The sequence below is a fragment of the Caretta caretta genome, chromosome 20 (assembly GCF_965140235.1).
Source record: "Caretta caretta isolate rCarCar2 chromosome 20, rCarCar1.hap1, whole genome shotgun sequence".
Classification (NCBI taxonomy): domain Eukaryota; kingdom Metazoa; phylum Chordata; order Testudines; family Cheloniidae; genus Caretta; species Caretta caretta.
The window spans coordinates 7,607,250-7,627,560 of record NC_134225.1 but is presented as its reverse complement, the minus strand read 5'-3'; the positions used below and the strand labels follow the sequence as shown (position 1 = coordinate 7,627,560).

The 20,311-nt window shown below is 45.9% G+C and overlaps 1 protein-coding gene and 1 long non-coding RNA gene across 2 annotated transcripts; one reads left to right on the top strand and one right to left on the bottom strand.

The window, feature by feature from the left end:
• The first annotated feature begins 2,349 nt into the window (after positions 1-2,349).
• Positions 2,350-5,812, top strand: LOC142069700 (maestro heat-like repeat-containing protein family member 2B). The gene is made up of 6 exons (XM_075121746.1): positions 2,350-2,355; positions 2,418-2,573; positions 3,071-3,205; positions 3,490-3,592; positions 4,701-4,766; positions 5,600-5,812. Exons 1-6 carry the CDS (start codon positions 2,350-2,352, stop codon positions 5,695-5,697), a joined length of 564 nt encoding a protein of 187 aa, XP_074977847.1. The 3' UTR covers positions 5,698-5,812.
• Positions 5,813-11,120: 5,308 nt separating this feature from the next.
• Positions 11,121-16,889, bottom strand: LOC142069626 (uncharacterized). Its single transcript, XR_012665559.1, has 4 exons — positions 16,196-16,889; positions 15,618-15,675; positions 14,496-14,976; positions 11,121-11,186 (listed from the first exon to the last, which is right to left on the bottom strand). It is a non-coding gene; the product is annotated as an uncharacterized LOC142069626 (long non-coding RNA).
• Between the last annotated feature and the right edge of the window lie 3,422 nt (positions 16,890-20,311).

The window sequence follows — 20,311 nt, the reverse complement described above, 5'->3', positions numbered from 1 at the left end:
TGGACAGGTTGATTTTCTTTCAGCTAATGAGTGATCCCATGCTCAGGGAGAAGAAGTTCCTTAAGCCAGTCTTACACATCTTGGAAGAAAAGTCACAGGATAGGAACAGCATTGTCCGGCAGATGGCTGTAAGAGGCCTGGGAAATTTAGTCTATGGGGCGCCTGAGAAGGTAAGAGAGAATACTGACTAGAATGCAGCATAACGAGAGAAACCAAGGAAAATAGTTGTTTGGAGTTTACAGAGGCTGCACACAATGCACTAGGCCAAATTCTGCTCTCTCACATACCCGAGTAACCTCTTTGCAGTCAATACAGAGCAAGCTAGATCCTTTGCTAAGTTGGGCATAAGCAAACAATCTATGCACTTTAATATGACCACGTGTAAATGTCTCCATCTAGGAACAAAAAAAAATGCAGGTCATACTTACAGGATGAGAGACTCTATCCCAAGAAGCAATGATGCTGAAAACCACTTGAGTCATGGCAGAGAATCAGTTGAACATAAGGTGTCCCAATGCGAAGTTGTGGCCAAAAGGGCTGAAATGATCCTTAGAGGCATAAAGAGAGGAATCTTGACTAAGAGTAAAGAAGTTCTTTTCCCTCTGAATATGACACTCATGTGAGCACTGCTGGAATGCTGTGTCCAGATCAGGTGTCCACAATTCAAGAAGGATGCTGATAAATTAGAGAGGATTCAGAGAAGAGTCCCAAGAATTCTCAAAGGATTGGCAAAGATACCGCTCGTGATAGACTCAAGGAGCTCAATCTATTTAGCTGTACAAAGAGAAGGTTAAGGAGTGACTTGAGGACAGTCTAGAACTACTCACATGGGGAACACATTTTGAGAATGGGTTCTTCCCATTAGCAAACAAAGGTATAAGAAGATTCAATGGGGGAAAATGAAGCTAGACTAATTCAGACTGGTAATAAGCAATTGATTTTTAATGGTAATTTTAATTAACCATTGGAACAATTTACCAAGGGTTGTAGTGGATTCTCTGTCACTAGCAATTTTAAAATCAAGATTGAACGTTTTTCTAAAAGATACACTCTAGTTCCAACAGAGACCATTTCGGGGAAGTTCAATGTTATGCAGGAGGTCAGACTGGATAATCACAAGGGTTCCTTTTGGCCTTGGAATCTAAGTCACTAGGAATCTAATAATAGGATGACACAGGTGTATGATGGCACCAAGTTTGGCTCATTGTAACTCGAACCTGGTCTGAAATATAGCTATAGGTCTCCGGGGGTGGGAGGGCGAGATGAAATTCCCACAGCTTCATAACTGCTAAAGAAAACGTATTAGAAGTGTGATCAGTGATCAGTGTTCTTTAATGTTGTATGTTTGTCCAGGTGAAAAAGCACAAGAAGTTTCTTATGGTCATCCTGATCAGGGCCTTAAGTGACCCTTTCAGTTCTGAAGTCATTGGCGAGAGCATGAAAGCAGTGGCCAAAGTCCTGAAGGAGCTGAAAGAGAAGGACATAGGTTCTTCCTTCAGAGACCTCACCCAAGAGATCCGGACCTACTTTGACAACGTATGTGACCAGAACTCTCCAGCCCCAGTTCAAGCGATCTTGATTAGACTCCATTTACTCCCTGGGCATTGCTCATGTCAGAGTGAAGAGATGTTTCGGCCCCAGGGAAGAGAGGTGTTTTACGGAGGAGGAGAACATTAGGAGGATGGGGATGACATCCCTGCTCCCACAGTCTCCCCCTTCTGTTCGTCTTTCTTGCCACTGAGAACCTCAAAGAAAGTCTGAATACTAGATTAGGTAGCTCGATAACCATGAAAAGGGGGTTCCAAGGTACAATAGAGAGCATTGGGCCTGCTCTATACCATTTTTTTGTGAGAGGGTTGGAATGATTCCGTTTTGCAGAGAATTTTGAGATGTCAAATTTTGGTTTTGTTCCTATTTGTGGCAATCCCTCTCCCCAAACTTCAAAACTCTTTGTGAAACAGAATTCCTATTCTCAGCCGAGCTCTATTGAAAGCCTTGGGTCCGGGCAGTCTGCTCTCAGACTATCCCGGTGCTGGGAACCCAGGAAACTGTGGGAGCTAGAAGTGCCAGGGAGTTGCAAATTTGAGAGCCGGGGTCCCAGACGCTGCGGGTTTGGAAGCCCACGATCCCAGTCAGCCTGCTAGATCGGCTTCCAGGGAGCTGAATGGGTGCACTGGCAAGACAGCAGGCAGGTTTCTAAGGACCCCGCCTGGCTTCTGGAGGAATTTCATCAAAATGGAACTGTCGCTAAAATAGTTTGATGAATCAGCAAATTCGAATCAAAAATTAGTTCATGAAAGTGTTCCCGACTAGCTGTAGTTGGAATCCCTCGACTTTAGCGTAGAAGAGATGGCTGTGCGAGGTACATGATGTGATTGTCCCTTAGTTACTAACTTGTGGGGCTTTCTTGGCTGTAGGAGGACGATGCTCTTCGTTTATGGTCCTTTGTCCTATTTGGCATCCTGGCCCGCCTGACCAAAAGAAAATGGAAGGGCTATTTCGCCGAGCAGGTTCGACAGAGCTGGCTCACACTTCTGCTGCACCTGCAAGACCCGAACCCCAGGGTTTCAGTGGTAAGACCGAGAGTGACTTATTTACTAAGCCAAAGGAATCTTCCTCCCAATGACAGGGGAGCTCTGCGATTCCTGCCTGCTCTGGAGGCCCAAATTCCCCCCTCAGTTCATTGCCCTCCTGCTGAGTCAGTTCCCGCCAGGTTGGTCCATGGCTGCCTCACCAGAATCCAGGATAGGTCATGGGTCTGAGCCTGACAGCTCTCTCTTCCTGTCTGTCTCTGCACCCCAGGCCCCTGCCTCCCCAGAAGAGAAGAGAGACCTGGTGAAGCAGCTTTCGTAGGTAGATCTGTTCCAAAAAGACATTGATGCTACCTCCAGGTTGCAGTGGAAGCTCTCCCCTCTATTAGTCATTCCTGCATGTTTTCTGCCAATTACATCCAGATGAATCCCTTTTTATCCTGGAATAGATGAGCAGTCAAGCAGATGAGTTCCCTTTGAATGACCAAAGCACTCAGTAGGGAACAATTAAATGGTGTGACACGCTTCCTTTTTTTCAGGAATGCAGAGCTACGTTTCACCTCTGTGTCCCGTTTTTGGGACTGAAGAGGCTCCAAACTGCCGTGAATGAACACCTTGATGGCACAGCCGAGCTGAAGCCTGAAGAGCTCCAGGTGGACATTTGCAGACACCTTGTGAGTGAGCTGTTGAAGTGTCTGAGATTCTTGACTGGAGTGGTATGTGGTGGTGTAGAGGTGTGGGGGGGATGTGTGATGGGTAATGGAAATAACGGTCAGAGTGGGATATATGACTGAGGGTGATGGGAAATGTAAATCTGCCACAGATCCCCATTTTTCAAACCACATCCACCCAGTCACCTGTTCTTTCTCTGATTTACCTGTGGCTCGTAAAAGCATGTGCTGGCAGTCAAAGGGCACTTCTAGCCAGAGAGAGCTCATGTGTCCCTGATTTCCTCTAGGCCAAAGAGAATGCCGAGCTGCTGGAGAACTTGTACAAAAGCACCATCATGTACTTCTTTAGCAGATGGGAAGAGATCCGGGCAGTTGCAGCCAAGTTAGCTGGTGAGAGATGATGCCCAGTGTCCCTTTTGGTATTCCCATTGAGGGAGAGAGAAAAAAATCCCACTGTGCAGCACTGAGCTGCCATTCATCTCTCTGTGCCTCAGCTTCCCATACATAAATGGGGATGTTAATATCCCTACCTCTCCAGTGTGGTGGTCGGAGGAAATCATGACTTGCTATAAAGTGCTTTGGGATAGTTGCAGGGAAAGCACGGTGCAGTCATTTAGTAGTAGAGGCTGGGACACTGTCTCATAGGGCATGTTTACACTTGGAGCTGGGGGTCTAATTCCCAGCTTGATGAAACATACCCGCACTAGCCCTGAGTGCTAAAAATAGAGAGTAGCTGCGATGGCAGGAGCAGGAGGAAGTTTAACCACCCCAAGTATGATCCCATCCAAACCCCAAAGTCGATTCTCAAGGTGGCTAGCTCCTCCCACTGCTCGTGCTGCTTTAGCTACATTCTAATTTTAGCATGCGAGCGCTGTCCGAGCTAGAGTGGGCCTGTTCCATTGAACTGGGAGTGATCCCCCTCGCTCAAAGTGCAGACCCACCCACAGTGTTGCTCAGTGCTCTTCACTACTACTTCATCATTGGGAGGCATGCAGCCCACCTGCCCTCAGCACCTGCTGTTTCAGGTTCCTGGCCACACCACCTTGTCAAGGAGGCAAAAGGTTCCTCCGCTTTGACCCTGTGCCCTCTTCTCCCAAGCATACCCAGGTGAGACAGGCAGGCATTGTGGCCTAAGTCCCACCTGTCAGTCACCTTGTGGGATCCTGCTTAGAACTCACTTATTCCTGGCCCCAGGCCTTTGCTCAGACCACTAGACCAAGACACTAGCGTAGTATGTCTCCAATAACTGACAGCAGTGGCAAGAGGAACACAGACTCTTTAAAGCAAATGGGTTTTGTGTAAACATTCTTAAAAAAAAAAAGTCTTTCTCATTCTCTTCAGTGTGGACTCTAAACTGCACTAGCATCCTCTTGCCCACAGCTCACCCTTAGGTCCACAGTAGGAGAGGCCAAAGGCCTGTCTAGGGGCTGCTAATATCACTTTGCACTCAACAAGGGAAGGTTTTATTGTTGTTGTTTGTTTTCCATTGTGTATTTAGGCATCATCCTGGAACACACAGACAGGCAGCGTATGAAATGGCTGAACCTGGACCATCTGCTGATGTGTAAGTAATAAATACAGCTGAAGTTCTGCTCATCCGTGAGTTCTAAAGGAATTTAGCTGACAAGCAGCAGTAACCGATACCACTGGTGCAAAGTGCATCAGCCACACATCAAGGGACAAATTCAGTCTTGCCCAGTAGAAAGTCAGCTTTAATTTCCCCTGAAGGAGGCAGCTGCAGGGGGTGTGATGTGAGTCCGTGCATCTCCTGGTTGTCCTGGCAAGGCCCCCTCCGCAGCCAGTGCTATCCACTCTTTGGGCTTTATTGGCTCTCTGTGGACTGCCCAGGTGAGGAGAAATTGTAGCCACTTTCTGCTCCCCCAAATTTCCCACCAGCAATTTTTCTTCCAGTAGGTGCCCTGCATCCTGCACAAACCAGCTTGGACCTGGTCTCTGTTCAATTCCAGGGTTATTGGAGCTCAGACCGTGGCTCCTGAATAGAGATGGAAAATAAACTTAAAAGTGGAAGCTATTAAAACAATGGACCTTCTTCCATTTACAGCAGAGTGGATGACTTTCTGATCAAGTCAGGGCCTCCCCACTTGTTGGGAGCATGGAAGGGGGCCAATGGAGGAACCTAAAGCTTTCTTTGTATTGGAGAGCTTCTGTAGCATGGTATTCAGAGATAGTAAGTCTCCAGCTAGTTCAGGCACAGGTGACAATATGAAAAGTGAGGCATATTCATCTCTCGTGTATTTTCCATCCCAATAGAAGGACTGAGCCCAGTTTCACATTTTACAATGTGATCATTCAGCTCTGGTAGTTCAAGATTCTGTGATCACGCTTTGCTGTGATTTGACAGTCTGTACACTAACATGTTGTCCTCTGTCATTTCAGCTCTCCAGTTCCTCAAGAAAGACCCAAGTCCCTCTGTCCAGCTGGTGGCAACTGAGGTCCTAAATGACATCTGTCCTGGCCGAGTGCTTGGGGAATGAAGCGGGAGAGAAACAGAAGAAGGCGCTCCAGTAGTATAAGGGCCCTACCGTCAATCAAACGTTAACCCCACCCTTGGCCCTCGTAAGCCTTGCCCACCGGTCACTGGAAGTCCCAAGCCATGAGGTATTACTTCCAGGGTCAAGGCAGACAAATGACCGGAAGCAACGTGTGTCATGTGACCCCTCTAAGAACTCCTCCCATTGTCCTCTACCAATCGGGATGGGTTTCGCCCTGATAGGAACGCCCCAAGAGAAGATTTGACCAATCAGGGGGAGTTCCGGGGCAGGATGACCTGTCTGGAAGTGGTTCGTGTGACCCCTCTAAGAATACCTCCCACAACTGTCTACCCATCAGTAGGGGTTTGAGCCACTGGGGACCACCCCGAGAGGAGGTTTGACCAATCATGGGGAGTTCCGGGGCAGGATGACCTGTCTGGAAGTGTTTCGTGTGACCCCTCTAAGAATACCTCCCACCACCATCTACCAATCAGGAGGGGTTTGAGCCACTGGGAACCACCCCGAGAGGAGGTTTGACCAATCATGGGGAGTTCCGGGGTGGGGTGATCTGTCTGGAAGTGGTTTGTGTAACCCCTCTAAGAATTCCTCCCACCGCCCTCTACCAATCAGGAGGGGTTTCAGCCACTGGGGACCACCCTGAGAGGAGATTTGACCAACTGGGGGGAGTTCCAGGGTGGGGTGACCTGTCCGGAAGTGCTTCGTGTGACCCCTCTAAGAACTCCTCCCACCACCTTCTACCAATCGCGATGGGTTTCAGCTGCAGAGGACCACCCCGAGAAGAGATTTGACCAAAATGGGGCAGGTTCTCGGATTGGGTGAACCGTCCAGAAGAGGGTCCTGTGACCCCTCTAAGAACTCCTCCCAACGCCCTCTGCCAATCAGAGTGCAGCACCATCACCCCATAAGTCCCAGCACTGGGCAGAGAAAGCCATCTCTCACCAAGAAGACATGTTTTAGAAATTGTGGAAAGGCTGAGAGGAAACATGGACTCCTTTACCACCCCCGTGAGACCTTCAGATTTTGTTTTAGCTCTGAGGACCTTTGGAGTTGTGTGGAGAAAGCGCTACGGCAGTGACAGTTCCGAGGAGGGCCCTTTGACTCGACCGTTGATGGAAACGTCGGAACCCGACCCCAAAATCCAAACCTTTGTGAGGCACCCCGATGAGTGTGACAGCCTCTCATTGTCCATGCCCTAAAGTTGGAAGGCGATTGTGGCTTGGGGGAGTCACAAGGTGAACGGGAAAGACGGCTCTCAGGTAAATGAATGATTAAGAAGTGACGGTCGATCATGGGGGTGTAATGGGGTTAGGAATCGACCTGGCATTGCATAAATGTAAATACAGGCAGTGGGGTGCTTACACTGTTTTTTGTCTGAAAATCTCTCAACAGCTCGACGATGCCTTTCTAGAGGCCTTTCAGAAGTTACACATCGGTAGCCCTGTGGGAGTAAATCCATCGCGCATCAGCTGTTTTTGCTCCTGTCTGAGACCCAGATCTCAAGAGGAAAATCCAGAAAAGGACAAAAATGGAAGAATGAACCAGCTCAGACTCCCTCATGGTAGGGATCATGGCCTCCTTTGTTTCAGGCGGCTGTAAAAGATGGTGTTAAACCAGGCGATTAATAAAACTTATTTAAATGTGCCAGAATGAACGTGTCCCCCTCCATACTTGTGTTCGTAAAAGACAGTCCCAGGAACAGCCATGTCTCCACAGACGGCTCTGTTAAAGAAAATCTGTTAAACCCCCAGGAAAGCTGGGGGCTTTGACGGGGTCAATCTTCTTTTTCAAGTGGCCAAAAAGCATCCTAAAACTTTAAATAGAAGACAGGTAAGAGCTTGGCTTTCACACCAGGATGCTTACACTTTACACAAACCAGCTCAAATACGTTTTAAAAGAACCAGGACCGTTGTTTCAGATGTGGACGCGCAATGGCAGGCAGATTTGGTCCGTATGCACCGCTTCTCCAAACACAACAGCGGTTTTAAATACATCTTAACAGTGATAGACATTCTATCCAAATATGCCTGGGCCTTAGGCCTAAAAGACAAGATGAGCGGTGAGGAATCCAAGGCCTTGAAAGCTATTTTTAGCCAAGGTCGCGTGCCTCAAAAATGACAGACTAATCGGTGGAAAGAATTTTGAAACAAACCTTTCAGCAGATTGTTGAAACGGCACAGCGTTAACGCTTTTTGTTACTGATAATGAAGTCAAAGCAGGGGTTGTGGAGTGATTTTAACAGAACTTGAAAAAGATGTGGAGGATGTGGCGATATTTTACAGCCCATAACGCCTTTCGCCACATTGACCTGTTACCTGACTTTATGAAGAGTTACAACCAGAGCTTTTACAGAACTCTACGTACCAGACCCGCCGATGTTAACCCTTCCAATTCTCTGAAGATATGGAAACCGGTTGATAGAGACGGTTTTAAAATAAAACCGGTTGTTGCCCCTTTTAGAAAAGGCGACCACGTGAGACTATCTAAAACCAAAGGAGCTTTTGAAAAAGGTTGTGAACAGACGTTTACTAATGAGATATTTATAGTGGATGAAGCCTGAACCAGGAGCCCGAGACCTGTATACCGATTAAAAGATTACGAGGGTGAGACAGTTACTGGATCTTTTTACCCTGAAGATTTACAAAAAGTAAACCCCAAACAAGACAAGATTTTCAGGATCGAAAAAGTTCTAGCGGAGAAAGGAAAAGGGAGAAAAAAGCAGCTACTGGTGAAATGGTTTGCGGGGGGCGGGGGATAAGTTTATCAGCTGCGTGGAAGCTTCTCAATTCTGACGTTTAGACACAAACAAACAAAAAGGTTCCTCCTGCAAAGACTGAGGGAGCGAAAAATGAGCGACGGCGGGTTTTACATGACTTTGCCCAGCAATGCCAGCTCTGCAGTTTTTCCTCAAAACACCAGCTCGAACTTTACAATACAGCTAATTAAGCCCTTGGATCTCCCGGGTGCCTGGGAGGTGGGGTTAGTGGAAATACAACACCCGCACAGCTGGAACGCTATCAACGAGGACACCCCTTTTGAAATCACCTTTGAAGATATGGCATAGAGTTTTATCCTACGACGAGGTTATTACTCGTCCATAGCCGAATGATTGGATCATATGAACAGTACCGTGGCTCGTCATCCCCCACCGCCTGAGGTGGTCATGAACGATGACCCTGTGGGTAGAAAAGTTAGCCTTAAATCCGCTGATTTTACTTTTATGTTTTCTACCAGCAGGGAGCTAGCTAACATTCTAGGTTTGGGCCCCAAGCGCAGCGTCCAAAAATTCCCCTTCTGGGCAGACATCACAGGGGGAGTTAATTCCCTGTATCTGCACACAGATATTGTAGAACACCAGTTTGTGAGGGACTTTTCTGTTCCCCTGTTACACTGTGTCCCTGTCTGAGGAAGGAACAATGAGTTTGTCACCATCACCTACGATAAACCTCATCACGTTCCTGTCAGAAAACACCACATCGATACCATTACCATTGAAATAAAGACAGATCAGAACAGATACGTCTCATTTGTTGAACGGAGTGGATGTGAAAATTTAAACTGACGTGCAGATAAGACGCTTTCTGTTTAATGGGCAATTTAGCCGAAGGCTTTAAATTGCACATTGTATCAGCATTGCTTTTTGTGAAGAAAGTACGGGTGGCCCTGAGCGTTCGTCTGGGGCACGCGGAGTCCCTGCTTACCACAAATGCTAAATATCCCGTGGACCGTGTGGGAATGAAAGTGTTTAGCATCCCCGTGGGCAGCAGGGTCAATAACCAGGAGAACCTGTTTTTTGGGACAGTTACCCAAAATGCTTGTCCTAGGGTTTGTCTTATGCCTTGAGTGGAAGTTACACTAAAAATCCCTTTCATTTTAAACATTATGATATTAATTTTGTGGCCTTATATGTGGATGGTGAACAGATACCAACCAAGCCTCTGCAACCAGACTTCGAGGCAGGATGCTGCGTGAGAGAATACATGAATCTGGTAGAGACACTGGTAAACACATGACAGATCGTTCTCTGTTAATCGACCGTGAGAAGTTTCCACAGGGTTACACCTTGTTTGCCTTTGACCTGTCTCCCGACCAGGAATGCACCGATGACTATTCCCTGATTAAAACCGGGAACCTGAGAGCAGAAATACGTTTTGGGAAGGCTTTAACCATCACCATCAATCTGATCGTGCATGGGGTTTTTGACAACATCATAGAGAGAAATCAGAGGAGAGACGTTCTGCTTGACCATATGTGAACATGGACACCGTGCAGCTCTCGTGTGTCTTATCAAGGTGCCTTACACAAAAAAGAATTTCTTAGATGTGTTCCCTTGGGATTTGGCTCCCTGGCGACAAGCTGTCTCAGAGACCCCTAGGTTTGTATCGCGCATCCACACAACCAACCTGGTGAACACTGGCTTGCCTTGTGTCTGGCGGAGCGTAACCGTGGAGAGTTTTTAGACTCATACGGGCACCCCCCGAAGAGCATGTTGTTTCCTAAAAGCATTATGAAATGTTTAAACAAAAATGCCACAGGCATTGTGTTTCACAGTAGACAATTACAAGACCCCCGCTCTGTCGCCTGCGGCTATCACTGAGTGTTTTTCTTACATCATCAGAGCATGGGTTTATCTTTTGACCGGATTTTAAAATTGTAATCTAACGACTTAGTGCAAAACGACCGGATGGTGATGAATTTTCTAAAAAATACATTTAAATTCTTGGGCATGCCTAGCCTTGCTCAAAATGTGTTTCAACAAGCCCAGACATGTGTATCTTGCAATGCTTTTTATAGCCATGTTATCCAATATTCTCAGGCATAACAGACAATGTTTTGTTTGGCATTATCCAACACATTTTTTATAAAGTAACTTTTCCCACAGTTGCTAGGCCCCGCGAGAATTGCAGAAAAGGGGTGTTTCCACCTCGTATCCATTTTAAAATCCGTAGGGCAGGGTTTTAAAGCCTTCTCCTAGGACCCTCTTGTTGTAAATGACTTTCTGTGTTTTCTTAAGGGTTTTGGTCTCTATTTACCACTGATTTTTGCTCCTTACGATAGAGGGCTGCTGCACCTCTCTCTTTTTTGAGGTGTTTTCTCGCAGGCCCGTGCAATAGTCCAGGACTAGATTTTTCAAACTGTCAAAGTTGATCTTTTGACAGTTTGCCTAGTTCAGGGTAATACCTTTGACTTTCATACAGGCCTTTCCTCCCGACCTGTATACCGGTATGTTTTCGGGCCTGCCGACACAAACTCGGTGATGTGTTGATCTGGCGGGATCTCGCTCGTGAGGGAATTTAGAAAGAGTTTAGCGATTTGGCGTTTAGCGGGGTTAAACCTGATCTCGTGTTGGCACAAACGCACGCCTTCTTTCTGGTAGAAATCGTTCATGTACTTATTTTGTTTTTCTTCATCTGTGCACCAGCTGGGATACCCTGAAGCCTCTTGTTTCTGGCGGAGGTGTCATTTGATGTACTCTGAAAAGAGTTCATCAGATTTTTCATTAAAAAGCCAGATTTCATATATTTTTGCCACCGCGTACCCCTTCGTTATGGCCGCGTTCAATTCCACCGTGCACCAAGTCCCCAGGATGGCCCTCTCCTTGTCAGTATGGATGTACATCTCCCGCTGCTCGGTTTCCGCACAGGTTCGGCATAGCGGGAACATAAGCTTGCCACCCACTCTGACAGGTAAGAATGGGAAAAAGAAGCCTTGTGTGGGGTACACTTTAAGTTTTGCAATTCCAAAATAATTTGCAAGGGGTCCCAATTTGTCATAAACTATATCGGGGTGTCCGATAGGGTATTCTTTGGTTTTCTTTACAAAAGGGTAGAAGCTGGTAAAATCATAATAGTGGATTTCTTCCCCGGAGTTAAGTTTGTAATATAGACAGATAGCGTTTGTCCTCCCCCAAAAAGAGCATCCCTAGGCACGAGAGGCTAGGGCAACTGGGCTCATTTTAAATACCTGCAAGCTCCCTGTTTGTTTCTTTCATCACTTCCCACTCTTGCTCCCAAAGAGTCCTCACTACAAAACCAAGTTATTTCAGATAGTCGGTCTTGAGCTGCGTCTTGTAATAAAGAAACCCAAAAGTTGTCCCCGTCATAGGGTTTTGTGCTTTTTCACAATGACAGGTGGCACAAGCGTGGAAAAGAACACCCATTAAACTCTAAGGCTGTGTGTACCCTGTCAACACTGGCATAACCCTCTAAAGAGTAGGAGCCTACCTGTAGTTCCCCACCCTGTAAAGCATGCCCTATTTGTATAGTTTCTTTGTGAGAGGTATACAACAGCCACTGAATAGATGGGGTCGAATATCTTTTTCTGCCTGTGATCATTGTCTGGAGGGAGAAGAGCTACCGTGGTAGGCTCCAAAAACATAAACCTGTACATAGCCATGCAGGCAGATGCCAGTGTTATGTACCAGAATGGATCTATACACAGTTTTATCTCAGTGAATTTACCAGGTTCTCTCTCTACTAGATCTCCCTTCTCCATCATTTTCATAATCTCTTTTCTGTATAGGATACAAAGCTGTCTCAAAATTTTGACATCCTGCTGACAGTAATACGTGAGCTCTTTCTGCAAGTCAAACGTCTCCTACCTGTGGGCCTGCTACCAGTCGAGAAACTCTGCTTTTTCCCTGGGCATCATGCTTTCTACACCATAGTGCTCCACACCGGGCATAGGCCCCACGTCATTTTGATTTTCTAAAGTGTTCAAAAAATGTGGAAAATACCCTTTGCACCCTTCAAACCCCATCACCTGCGGGAGCTAACCAAGCTTCATGGGCAAAAAGTTTAAAGAGTCTATAAAACAAATGCCCAGGGCCTTAACTTCCACACACATTAGTTTACTACCCTGAGTGATCAGTTCTAGGCACATCTTTTCCTTCAGTAACTGTCTAATGATGAAGTATGCATCGTAACCTTTGGAATTGTGCGCCTGGAACGTGTAGACCCGGAACTCTTTGCCAATAAAGGTCTGAACAAACATAGAAAGACACTCATCACCCTTAAATTCCCAGGACTTTTCCGGCTTGAGGGACATAGCAAAAATGTAATTGGGAGTGTGCAACCCGGTCTCCTGTGTGTATTCGGAATCATAACAAATACACTTTTCTGAGGATTCGGGCTTTCTAAGGCTGTCCATAAAACCGAGGTGACCTTCTACATCACCAGCGATCAAACCCTGACCCTGCTTACAGCGCCTCCCTGGACTGACAATACAGTCTACAGCGAGGACACCTCAGCTGCACATCCACGCTGTCTGAGCAGGTTACGCTCAAGCAGAGGCAGCAGCTGTACCTGCGAGAGTGGCCGTGACTGTGCACCGTGGGGCAAAACTCACCATAATTTTTTGCTCCAAACAACTTTTTCACAACCCCATAGTAATGCTCATCGTGCAACAGGATGAAATAAGTCTTGGGGTAAACTGCCCCCCCGCCCGTTTAAAAAAAGCCCCTTTCACTGCATACAGCACCACCTGTGTGTTGACTCCTAAATGCTGTTCAGACATTGCTACGTCACTGAGCATCATCTTTTTTTGATCTGACCAGCCCAGTTTCTCATGCAACTTTCTCGCCCCCGCTAACGATTCTGCATCCGTAGGTTTATGGTTGGACATGACGGCCAAGAGCCCACGCGCAAAACACAGATTGGTAGCCGTGTAAGTCAGGTCTACTAAACATTGTCTCTTTTTTATGGATGATTTGACTACTGAGGATAGAATTTAAAACTCTACGAGCGGCCCCCACCCCTGTTTTTTTAAAACTGTCCCAACGAGGTGCAATGTCCCATTGACATGCAACTCTATTGCTCTGTGGCAGCTTTGAGGTCTGATTGAAGAAATCCTCAGCAGACAGCTCATCCCTAGTTCTTCAGACCGAAAACAATGGGTTAGTTCAATTATGGCTCTCTAAATGTAACTGAACATAATCATCAGGACCTACCCTACCATTAACGTCAAGGAGAACTAACTGTATCCCCCTGTGTATGGCTTCAACAACCTGCTGAGCTGAATTTATTCGCTCAAGATTGACAAAATGAAATTCCTCACAATACACCAACCCCCCAAATCTAGGTAATTCACGTTGCCAACTTCTCACTCTCTCCATACACACCTCTGCATTTTCAGGGTTACTTGGGGATTCTTCTACGGGACCATCTACATCAGATGCTATTTGAGAGTAAGACTCTGAGGCGCCTCCGTGAGGGTCATCGGGAGGAAATGGGGACCCATCATTCTAGAGAGCCCTCTGGGGAATTTTCTAAACCAGACTCTGTGTGAGAGTCTGATTCCACCTCCCCATTTTCAGACATTCCAGTTTGAGAGCCTCCAGTCGAGGGCATCTCTTTTTGTCCCCCCTCCCCATTACCTCTTTAGCCCTTTATAAAATTTTTACAGCGACCCTGGCCTGGAACTTTTTGGCAGCCATTTGTTTGTCCACCAAGCACTGTCCCCCCTTTTGTTTACACCTGAGCTGATGTGTATCCTTGAGGGTGCCCCTTTTACCCAGGCCCCTTTCCACAACTAGTCACGCCTGCGCAGAGCCAAAAATGGAAGTATTTTTCAAAAAGTCACCCACCAAAGCTTTTGCTTTGTTGATGTGCTTTCCAGCCCTCCTTTCTTTTAGACCCCCTGAAGATACACCGTTCACTGGTATTCTGAACAAAGCATCATATTTTCCCCAAACCTTTTTAGAATGCCGTTCTTTTAGAACCCCCGAGGATACAGCGTCCCTCAGTCTTCTGAACGAAGCATCGTAGGTGGGCGTTTTCACTCACGGTTTTCTCAGGGCTTGGTGTGGAGGTGGCCGCTGAGGAACTGGAGTTGTGTTTGCGTGGTTGGTTTTTACCAGAGTCTTTTGTTTTGTCCTTGGCTTTGACGTATTTGAGGTTTGGACTGCCCTGATGCTTCATCTGCACTCTTGTGCTGTTTTGAGTTGTTAAAGGTCTCAAAGCAGATTTCTGGTTCTTTGGCTGGTCTGGTGGAGGTGTCCCTGTGGCTCTGACTACAGCATTGTCAGGAGAACTGCACATACCCGATTAGGGGGGAAGGAACATATTACAAAACTTAACTTTACCATCTTTCTCACCCACACCGATGTATTTACTTAAAATACAAAACCTCATAACCTCCCAAACACAGTATATTTACTGGGCTTCATCCATCCATCTGGTGAATTTTTCTTTTCAGCTGTCTCGTTTCTTTTTCTTTTAAGCTTGTTTACCCTCTGGTCTAAGGGTCTCTCATGTTTTGACCGTACTGTGGAGCAGACAATATGATTATGATTATGATTATTATAAATCACATGAAACTGTCTTGTAAACTTAAAAACAAAATATTCATTAGGGTGTTTTTCTATTTAAAAAGTCAGAGCTTTAAAATAAAATAATCCATTTCAGGCTGTACAACAAACAGGAGTGTTGAGTTTATTTCTACCACTTTAAAACAAAAAACAACAAACCCGCAAACATTTTTTTAAATGCACCTCATTTTGCAAAATAAAAACCAAACTGCTTTTAAAATCAACTTTTAAAATCCAGTTTAAAGCACATTTTGCACATTAAAAAAGCACCCTGTTAATTTGAAACACACCATTACCATCAGTTTGCAGCCATATACTTAAAAAAAAAACCACCTATGTTTTTTACACAGAGAGAGAGAGAGAGAGAGTGAGAATTTAAAACACAGTTTGCAACAAAATACTTTTCAATGAACCCACATGCATTTAAAAGCCAATTGCAGAAAGTTACGCCCCCCCCCCCCACCCCACCCCCATATGTGTTTGGGCCTTTGGATTAAAGAACAAGCAAAAATGTTAGTTAGTATTACCCCCAAATCCCTATCCAACCTGTGTAATACCTGAAGTTATTAAGCAAAACTACAGTTAAACTGGTTTTTACCTTGGCCCGGTGATGAAATGCAGTTTAAAGTGACTGGTTCCATGCTAAACAGATCACACTGCAAGAAACATAGGCACCATTATTTACTAAGACAGCATGGCCAACGAGTGATATAATAGAATATATATTTTCAGAGTTAAAAACAGGGAGCATGGCTCCTTTTGCAGTCCAGCAGCCATTCAAGAGAGTTTCTGTTGAAAGAGTCTCCAAAATACATGAGGTTTTTACACCGTCCTAAGCCTTTGTTTCAAACAGACTTCAAAATAGGAGCTAGCAGGTTGATTTGATCGCTACAACTCTCAAATAATAGCTACTTAAGGACGTTAGGCACCCCTCCCTAACATTCCCTTTTGTGATCTGGGGTGGGGGAATTTGTTATACCAATAAAATAAAAACCAGCAGGATCTTATTAAAAGGGAAAAGGCAAAATGCCACATTTATTGTGAATACAGAAAGAATCATAGTAAGCAGTTAGTTATAGCTATAACATTCCATTCAATTTCATATTTATTCACACATTCATTCATACACACACACACACACACACAGAGGTTCTGCAAGGTTGTTATCATAGTTACCAGCCTTAGAGTTGCTCATGCCAAGCCACTGGCCAGGTGGCCTGGACACGGGGAGGGAGCAGGGCCTTGTCAGATGCACATCTGACGCGCCTGGAAGTTGGTTTGCAGAATCAGACCCCAAAGTTTTCCATTTCTAGAGTCCATTTTTATAGGAATTTATTCCTATGCCAGCCTATGGGAATTGCTTCATCATGCTGTTGCTGAATCAATCAGCAGATGGCACATTCCTGACGGCTCCGTCTTGTTCTTCGGTTCTCCCATCCTTGAGGCTGTTGGGTGGATTCCAGTCTGCCCTCCGGGGGTCCTCTGGTTGACGCCTTCTTTGGCCGACGGACACTGGATTCTTAGGCTGCACCTCCCTGATCATTCAGTTATTATCCACACCAAGCATCCATCCACATACATCCTCTATCTCTATTTTAAAGCACAATTGTTAACAAAGCCAGATAAATACAACAAAAGGGCGGGGAGTCTCTGTGTGCTGTTTCTGTTGTTACAAAGTGTTGCTTTGAGAACAGACTCCGTCTGGGACGTACTAACACAATTAGCAGCTTGCAACTTTCACACGGAGAGGGAGAGAAACAGTACCAAAACCCAAGAGACCTCTTAATTAGTAATACCCTGGAATTTAAACTATGGGGAATCAAACTCATTTGTGATTTTAATACAGAACTTCTTTAGTATGATCCAACAAATTAAGCTGTCTGCACAACCAAGGTGCTTTTGGCCACATTTTTTTTCCTTTTAGTTAAAATACATTTTTCTGTAGGGCCTTCTTACAGTATTAAACAGTAAATCACCAATCCGTAATGTAACTGTACCCATTTCCAAGTGGGGACCCTTTGCAGATCTCAGTAAATGTCTTTGGGGCTTGTTTTTTAAACATGTTTCTTTCATGCTTAAAGTTTGGGGGGGGGGTTGAAATAAAATGGTTGTATCACAACCATAATAAGCACCCACAGCTTTTAAAAATTTGTCTTTTGAGCAAATGATTGTTCTAAAGCATGGTGAAGATTTGTGAACCCTTCAAACATTTCAGTTTTGGGTTAGACCCGTGTGTGTGTGTGTGTGTGTGTGGTGGGATTTTTTGGTTGGTTGTTTTGGTTTTTTTGGGTAAATATAGTATTTTAAACTTTTAATGGCTTTGAATTGCTAGAAAGAGTGACCCATAGCATTCAAACAACTCCTGGGTCATATTTAAACTGTCCAGTAGAGTTCTGCCAGTTCCTGGGTCATTTTCACTGTCCAATAGTGCTCTACCAACTCCAGGGATTATATTTAAACTGCCCAATAGCATCTGCGAATTCCTGAGGTTTTATTTCATTTCATATTTATCCGAACTCACCCACCCACCTCCCTTACTATGGGTGCACACCCATCAAATTTATCCCTCTAGCAACAAGGGTAAGTAATCACAGTTACCTTCGCTAGTCAGTGGGGGTGTGGTTAAAACCATTCAGTTCAACAGGATGAGTCAACTCTATTGTACTCAAACACATGTCTGAACCATCCCTGTTTTGTTTTCGTGTTGTAAGCAGAGGCAGGATGAGCTCTACCCTGACATCTGGTGGTGAGTTGTGGAAAAGGACTTCAGCAGCTGATCTCCTTTGCACAGGACACTCACCCCACCTAGCCTGAGCCCACAGGAGCCCAAATGGTCACTTTGGCGGCTGTGGGATCCCCAGTTTCTCTGTTATTGGGGCAGGAAGAATAAAGTGCTGTTATCCTGATTATGTGAATCAAGGACAGTGGAACTGTCCTTGGCCTTTTATGACGGAGGGACTCGCCATCAACTAAGTAGCACTCGCTAGGCAAGGGACAAGGATTCCAAAACCCAGTGAATTGAGAGAGTTTGGAGGTTTGTGCCTAGTGATGTGAGCCCCCTTCTGAGGGCCCCAAACACCAATTGCACTTTCTCTCCATGGTGTAATGTCAGAGGTAATTTTGATTCTATTAGGAGTTTGGTTACAGACTGCAGAGCTGACGTCACTTTGGGTTCATGGTGTCCCAGCTCTGAGGCCCCCCTACTACTTAACACAGTGTTCAGTGATTTCAACTTGTCATAGGGGAACTTCAGTGCCCCGCTGGTGTATTGTGTTACTGGGAGGGAACTCCTAGATACTGAATCCAGCCCCTGTTGTGGCCAACTCTGATGGGCAGAAGGGTTATACTGTAAACACATTTTTAGGATTTGTTCCCCTCCCACTTCACAGCTTTTTGCTGTAAATGGGTCTCTTTTACACAAAGACACAAGACCTAGGTTCTCACAAACCATTTTTTTTCATTTAAAAGTCATACAGCTTCTTGAAAACAAACCCAGAGGCTCCATTAAAACTTTTAGCTCACTTAAGGGCCAGAGACCTTCTAACAGAAACACAGATAATCAAAAAGCCCTTTTCATTCGATTTTTTAAAATGTACAGCGACCAAGTTTTATATTGCATGTTTGTCCCTTCATCATTCTCTCAATTAATCCTTTTAGATTTCTTACAAATAGACTTTTTCTTAAGCAGGGTTCTGTCACTTTTTGTGTGGACCAGACGGTCAATGTAACGCTGTAAGCAGGCATCTTCCAGTTTGGACATTTTCTTTAAAACAAGGTCAGGGTCTCCACTGAATTGCACAGCATTTCTCAAGGTCACCCCTTGCGCTAAATGTTCTTGGGTTAGGCACAGACGTTGCATAACATGACCTGTGGCAATAATAGTGTTCAATAAGCTTTCCAAACATAGCTCAGCACACAGGTCCCAGAGCTTGCAGTTTCTATCCATTGAAGTCCAAGTCACACAGTCATGGTGCCATTGGGCTGGGGCATCTATGACACAGCCCTCACCATTTTCAAAAAGCTTTTCCCTAAGACAGTGATGAAGAACAGCATAAACAGCAACGCGTACAATAGTCCGCATAACATTTTTACGCTCGTGATGTGGCACTGGCTCAGCGACTTCCATGCCAAGCCTCCTCCTAAAGTCCTCGTAGCCGTCCTCCTCGGAGTCATCTTCAACAATTTCTAGCGGCGTTGAGCAAAAACAAGGCCGGCCTGGTTCACCTTCACTGCTTGATGCGACGCCATGCAGGGCCTCCGGATCCTCTGGACAGGCATCGTCAAGCTGTCGAGAGATTTTCAGACAAGAAACAAGCGTAAGTTCCCACTGCTTGTTTTTAGATTTACACAACCCCTGGTTCCTAACCTCATTACACCCAATCATCGACCGTCGCTTCTTAATCATTCATGTACCTGAGCTATGTCTTTTCCATTCACCTTGTCTGCCAGTGCCTCCCCCAAGCCATGATCGCCTTCCTCCTCCAGGGTGGCGGATGACGAGAGGCCACCATGCTCATCGGGGTGTCTCATGAGCTGTTGGGCTTCAGGTTCGGATTCTGGCATATCCACAATGGCTGGGCCAAAGGAATCCCCTTGGCTTCTCTCTTATCCTCTTCAGAACTGTCGCTGCTGTAGCGCTTTCTCCACACAACTCCAAAGGTCCTCGGGGCTAAAACAAAGTCTGAAGTTCTCACAGGGGTGGTAAAGGAGTCCACGTTTCCTCTCAGCCTTTCCACAATTTCTAAAACACGTCTTCTTGGTAAGAGATGGCCTCCTCTTCCCAGCGCTGGGACTTATGAGGTGATGGTTCTGCACTCTGATTGGCAGAGGACATTGGAAGGAGTCCTTAGAGGGGTCACATGACCCTCTTCTGGGTGGTTGAGCCCGTCCCAGAACCCACCCTATTTTGGTCGAATCTCCTTTTGGGGCTGTCCTCTGTGGCCAAAACCCATCGCGATTGGTAGAGGGTGGTGGGAGGCGTTCTTAGAGGGGTCACACGAGCCACTTCCTGATGGGTCACCCTGCCCCAGAATTCCCCCCAATTGGGCAAATCTCCTCTCGGGGTGGTTCCCAGCGGCTGAAACCCCTGCTGATTGGTAGAGGGCAGTGGGATGAGTTCTTAGAGGGGTCACACAAACCCCGGAACTCCCCCTGATTGGTCAAATCTTCTCTCGAAGCGTTCCTGTGGGGGCAGAATCCATCCTGATCAGCAGAGGACAGTGGGAGGAGTTCTTACAGGGGTCACATGACACACCTTGCTTCCGGACATGTGTCCACCTTGACCCTGGAAGT